The sequence below is a fragment of the Stenella coeruleoalba genome (genome assembly GCF_951394435.1).
Source record: "Stenella coeruleoalba genome assembly, chromosome: X".
In the NCBI taxonomy this organism is placed as follows: Eukaryota; Metazoa; Chordata; class Mammalia; order Artiodactyla; family Delphinidae; genus Stenella; species Stenella coeruleoalba.
In genome coordinates this window covers 84,272,920-84,278,856 of record NC_137152.1, presented here as the reverse complement: position 1 = coordinate 84,278,856, position 5,937 = coordinate 84,272,920, and the positions used below count along the sequence as shown (strand labels likewise).

The 5,937-nt window shown below is 47.8% G+C and overlaps 1 protein-coding gene across 4 annotated transcripts; it reads right to left on the bottom strand.

Moving 5' to 3' along the window:
- Window positions 1–3,135: 3,135 nt before the first annotated feature.
- Window positions 3,136–5,193, bottom strand: TCEAL1 (transcription elongation factor A like 1). 4 transcript variants are annotated; one of them, XM_079910719.1, is made up of 3 exons: window positions 5,143–5,154; window positions 4,634–4,707; window positions 3,136–4,264 (listed from the first exon to the last, which is right to left on the bottom strand). In XM_079910719.1, the coding sequence occupies exons 2-3, from the start codon at window positions 4,670–4,672 to the stop codon at window positions 3,773–3,775; spliced, it is 531 nt and encodes a 176-aa protein (XP_079766845.1). In that variant the 5' UTR covers window positions 4,673–4,707; window positions 5,143–5,154; the 3' UTR covers window positions 3,136–3,772. The 4 variants fall into 4 exon arrangements, with proteins under 4 accessions (XP_079766845.1, XP_079766844.1, XP_079766846.1 ...); XM_079910718.1 differs by lacking the exon at window positions 5,143–5,154 and adding an exon at window positions 5,114–5,118; XM_079910720.1 differs by having other exon boundaries at window positions 3,137–4,264; window positions 4,640–4,707; window positions 5,143–5,193.
- Between the last annotated feature and the right edge of the window lie 744 nt (window positions 5,194–5,937).

Below are 5,937 nucleotides of genomic sequence, written 5' to 3'. Positions count from 1 at the left end.
CATTTGTAAAAATAATTGAGTTTATATTTCTGAATGGGAGAGGGAGGAGTCTCTGGGCATTTTGCAAGGACCCTGGACCCAATCCCTCTACCCTGCCTCACCAGAGGGGCTCCCACTCCCAGGCACTGTCTCCCAAGGGCTTGGGCATCCTGCTTAGCAGACAGCTCTCTCCAGGGTCCTGGACCCTCAACGCTTTCTGCTCTGGAGTTGGCCAGGCAAGTAGCTTCTTGGACACGTGACGGGGATATCAGCCTTCTGTGCGGGCAGGGAAGTGGTGAGGGGGCCAGAGAACCAGGCTCTGGATGTTGCTGACCCTCCAACATCAACGCCTCCAAAACATCTTCACACCAATCCACAGTCTGACTACCCTGACCTCCAAGTCGTGGGCTAGGCCTGCAGTGCATAGGGGTGTTCACACAGGAGGTGCCACCCTGTTTCTCCTGAGCTGTGAGACCACATGCCTTTGAAGCTCCCTTTACCTGGGGGCTCCCGTGCCTCTGGGCCTGGGCTGATGCAGACATCAGAAGCGCCGCACCAGGCACACACAGACCTAAAGTCACCACAGAACCACCCAAACAGGCCAGGGCACATCTGAGGCCCTTCTGGGAATCTGAGCAACGTGAGTGGGAGAGGGATGGGTGAGGTCGTGTCTGAGGTCTAACCCCATTTCAGGGGGGCTACTTCACTGGACTCTGACAGAAGGGCCAGCCCCTTCTGCTTCAGCCCCAAGTTACCTGGTCAGGCCCAACCAGGTCAGACATCTGTTTGCTCAAAGACTGTTCAGACCAATGTTTCCACTTGGGAATCCTTGGGCTTTATCTCCTCCCCTATAAAAGGTTCCCCAAAAGAGACAGGGAAAAGGAAAGAGAGGCAAAGTGCTCTGACCTGCAATGGGACAGTCGTTGTCCTCCTGGTGTGTATGTCCAGGACAGCCTGGCCTTTAGCCTAGAAGAGTCTGGTGCCTGCTGCAAGCTGGTGCAGAGAAACCGAAGTCAGATCACCCTGGAGAGGAGTATGGCTTGGTGGAGCCTTTCCACATCCTGCCCCGGCACCACCCCTCAGTGTCAGGGGGCTGGATTCATTCCATCCTATAAAGCTGGCAAGTGAGTTGCTGGCCCCTCAACTCACTCCAGCCAGAATCCAACCCAATCAGCATCCATCAGGCTACCATAACCTTGAGAAATGGTCTGGAGACATGAAGATCCCCCCTAATGGCATCACACAGTGAAAAAATTAAAGCAAAAGCAAAATTAAGGGCACAGGACTGGCTTACCATTTTGAGATCTGATTACCAAAGGAGAACTTTGAATTTATTTAGTTCAGATGTACCTTACTCATATTGTAAGGAAGTAATGCAAGGCATTACATAATGTCAACCATAGAAAATACATCTTGCTGTTTTGTCATCTCTCTTAGGTTTTTATTCTGTGTATGGTCTTGCTTTGTTGCAAAAAAAATCTAAATTTTATGTAGTAAAGTTGATGAGGTTGTTTCTAATTCCTTATTTAAATATATGGTTGGACAAGCCTTTCACCTCTCTAATTCTGATATAATCATCTGTACTTTCTTCTATTTATGTCATAGTTTATTCTTACTAAAACCAGGAGTATATTGTATATAGATAGCAGTGTCTCTCCACCTTGTGTGCTCATATACAGAAAAGCAGATTTAGTGGGTCTGGGGTAGAGCCCAGGTCTCTGCTTACTTTATAGGAGAAACACTGATAACTGAAATATTTGAATAATTTTAATGTTGAATTTGGGGAAATTCACCCCTAACGTGATCCCTTTGGAATTGCAATTCATGCTTTCTAGAGATGTGAACACACTGAAGCTAACATAGTCCATCAGACAGACTGGGTTCAGGACTGGGTCATAATTCAAAAATTATTAGCCACTATCTATGTTTCTAGAATTAACATGATCAATAAAACAAAATCTTAGAAATCATAATATCTGATACAGACACATATATATGTATATGCATATATATTAGTACTTTAATTACTTACAAATCTTAGATTTTTAAAAAGGAGTTTAACAGAAATCATAACACCTGATACAGACACACACACACACACACACACACACACACACACACACACACACAGCGCTTTAATGACTTTTGCATGTTTCTTGTTGATGTGGGGTGGGGCAGAAGGGAAATGTCTTAGTTTGAGCTTGTCTTTTTTAAAAATATTTGTTTATTTTGGCTGCGCCAGGTGTTAGGTGCCGCACGCGGGATCTTTAGTTTTGGCATGTGTGCGGGATCTAGTTCCCCAACCAGGGTTCAAACCCAGGCCCCCTGCACTGGGAGCAAGGGGTCTTACCCAGCGGACCACCAGGGAAGTCCCTGAGCTTAGGTCTTAATTTCCTCTTTAACTTATACATATTGAGTAAGTCAGATGAATTGGTAAGGCAAGCCTGCCAAAAGCCCCTGGGAGAGAACTCACCCTAAGCAAATGTTGGGCAATTAAAACCATAGTTATCCTTGGAGATTATTTGGGAGGGGATTCCAATTCTGAGCACAAAGCATTGTGTCTGGCTCACATATTCATCTCCGAGCCCAGGTCCCAGTGAACTCATGTTTGCGCTCAATGGAGAAAAGGGGAGGCTTTTGGGAAAAAAATAAATAGGAAAGACTATTCTGCTAAGAATTCTTTAAGACATAGAGGTCTAAGCAGCACTGGGATGGTATCCACCTGGACAGGTGTAATATTAAAGCTAGAGGAGGGGCATCCTTCATATATCTGTTAAGAGACACAGTTCAGCTTTGGCCCAGCAGGGACTCCAGAGCAATCAGTAAAGCTTTGCACCTTGAGGACTCTGGCACCTCAGCTGTGATGGGGGCCATGAAAGGAGCAGGACCCAGGAGAAGGGGCAGCGGTACCCAGCAGACATGGTGGTATCTAAGGGAAGAGAATAGCAGGACAGGAATAGAATGTGGCACTCACCTGGAATTGCACAGGATTTGTGAGTGCAAATGAGACCTCCTTTGGGTATTATCCCCAGTATCTGAAGGGAATCTATAGGGGATGGGGTCCAGCATGTGCAAGTGGGGGAAAAAGTACAGCTCACATGACCTTTACCTCATTTGGTTCTGCAGCAGCCCTGTAAATTCTCCTATTCCTATTTAAATGGGAAAAGAATGACCCTTAAACAAATATGAGTACAGTACCTGGTTTACATCTCTGCCTAAGAGATTCAGAAAAAAACATGGGATTTAAGTTCTGTCAAGTATTTATTAAGTGCCACATTATCTTTATAAGCTGATTGACATTATTTTTAAATTGCTTTACAATTTTTCTATTATATTGGGTTTTTTTTGCAACACATGTAAAATGTGTTCATCTTGAAAAAATGAGAAATTCAGATGCAGCAAAAATGAAAAACAAACAAGTCACCTGTTATCTTACCACAGATAGCCACTGTTAAGCCTTTGAAGTATATACTTTCAGTTTTTTCATTTCATATTAATATATAAATATACTTTTTTACAAAAAGGGGATACTACATACACTTTCTGAAAATTGCTTTTTTCACTTCATAATATATAATGTACATCTTTTCCATGCAAATGGAGAAGACTTATGATTGAAAGAGGGGGACTTGCAGATGGGGGGGCAATTTTATGCCAGTTACAAGCGAAACACCTCAAATAAAGCCATGCAAAGTTAAGATTAGGAAGACGGGGTAAGGTATATGTGAAAAAGCAAACAAAGGTCAGGTGATAATACTCATACCAGGCAAAACAGAATTAAAGGCCGAACACATTAAATAGGATAAGGACGGTTCCGCCTTGCCTTCCAATGCATGATCATCAATTTGTTTCGTACTCGCTTCATCTCTTCCATCTCCTCTGCTACCTTTATCATCTCCTCATTGCTTAAATTTCTGCCGTGTATGTCCCCTCTAAATTGCGGGCGGGAGCGAGCCAGCCTCTCTTTAAAGCTTCCCTCTTCTAGCTTATGTTTGCCCACTCCGCAAGGAGGCTGCTCCATGGGAGGGCGCTCCTCAAAAAGGTCCTTCCTAGACAGGCGTTCCTGAGGAGGGCGCTCCTCGGACACGAGCATCTCAGGAAGGAGCTCAGGAAGGAGTTCCTCAGGAAAGAACTCCTCCTCCGAGGATTGCTCCTCCGAAGACGGCTCCTCCGGAGACGACTTTTCGGGAGAGTGTTCCACAGGAGGCCGCTCCTCCTCCGCCTTGGGCGAGCTCTGTGGCTGCTCCTCAGGCTCTTGGCAGGCTTTTTCCATGTTCAGGATGGTCTTTTTTAAGCACGGTTATTCACAGGAGACAGGAAAGGCAAAGGCGAGTCAGAATACTCGCTGTCTGGACCAAAACCCCGCCCATGGGTTCCAGTACCTGCCTCTTCCCGAGTCTGGGCCCGGGTACTCCAACCTACGCTGGCCGAGGGTCTCTTCGGCCCCCGGGACCCCGCTGCGTCTGGTCGTTCCCCCCCGGCCTCCCCACACCTTGTCACCCCCTCCTTCCGAAAGCCCACCATTTTCCCGGCAGGCCTTGCCACAGAGGCCTCTCCCGCTGGGGCCGGGGCGGGGCGGGCTGGCAGTGCCGCGGACCCGGCTCCCTCAAGCGGCCTCCCTCTCACCCCATCCCGGCCCGCTGCCCAACCCTACCCCGACCTGGACCTCTCCCGGCGGCTGGCTCCTAGGCATCCTCTCCTCCAGGTGCCCCGCTGTGACCTGCGGAGCTGCAGACAGACAAGACAGGGTAGGGGGCGGGGAGAGGGGATGAGGGAGGGACTGACTCACACGTCCCTTTTACAGGCACCAGCTGCCTCACCCCGTGTTCCCCTCCCCCTCGCCCCATCTCAAAGCTTCGTTCTCCCCCTGACCCCCGCCAACCCCGCAATGCTCGCCATTTGTTTCCAGGCGGGAAGTGAAAGCGAAGGACTACTTAGAAGCTGTTTCTAAGTGTCCGTGTTTCCTTCCCGTGGGGGGGGGGCCCACTCACCTCCCCACCCCACCCCACCCCCTAGACCACCATTTTCTGCACCGAAATATGGGCGCGGGGGCGGGGCGGGGCTGGGCACAGGGGAAGGCCTGAACTCTGTGCCATCCCAATCCCAGGGGTTACTGGGCAGCACCGACACTTACACCGATTTAAGAGGGCGGAGGGGACTTACTTCCTTCTGTTTTTCCCCTCGACCAAAGGGCAATAGGAAGATGGTGTCTGGACAGGGAAAAAGGACCACGACGAGAGGGACTTGGGCAGACACAGGCTCTGGTCACGTGATGGCCGCGCGTCACCGCCAAGCTCAGATCCCCAGTTACCACTTTGACCGGCGGCGGTGCTGCCGCAACCAGCCGATATTTCCTGACCCCCTAACACACCATACATCGTCGTCACTCACCTCTCTGTTTATATTTGCCTTTTCCTGGTTACTAGAGGCGGTCAGCATCCAGTCTTGAGGGTTATTGCCTCTTCACCTGATAACACCTCTCTCCCTCATTCTCCTGTCATCAGCTACCAAGGCCCATTATTTCCCCTACAGTTCAGATCCTGTACTGAAATTTGACTGTTTCTCCTTAATGAGTCACTATCATATGCCACTTCTTCCAGGTTTAATCCACATCCATAACTCCATCATGTCCGTTTAGGCTCTATCAACATGGTTTTCATCTCTTGTCACTTTCATCGGAGATAAACTTTCACTTTTCCATGACTTAAGGATTTTTTCTTGAGTCTCCAGACCTAAATCACAAGTAGAAGCTCCAGTCTAAATTGGTAATCATTCAGTTCTAGAGCTCTAGAAAGAGTAAAGTTTGTGAAGTATCAATACATAAATCTAAAAAGACTGAGTACTTTGATTTTCATAAATCAAAATACACATTTGTGCATCTATGTACAAATAGTTTGAAAACTTATTTACTATCTGAAATGGGAGCACTTTTGGTGGAGAGCATGGCATTATTATATA

Bases quoted from the DNA above. Each gene is read 5' to 3' on its own strand.
- TCEAL1 (XM_079910719.1), bottom strand. From the start codon at position 4,672: ATGCCTAGGAGCCAGCCGCCGGGAGAGGTCCAGGTCGGG. The intron at 4,265-4,633 runs GTAGGGTTGGGC...TGCTTAAAAAAG, and splicing joins CGGGAGAGGTCCAGGTCGGG to ACCATCCTGAACATGGAAAA.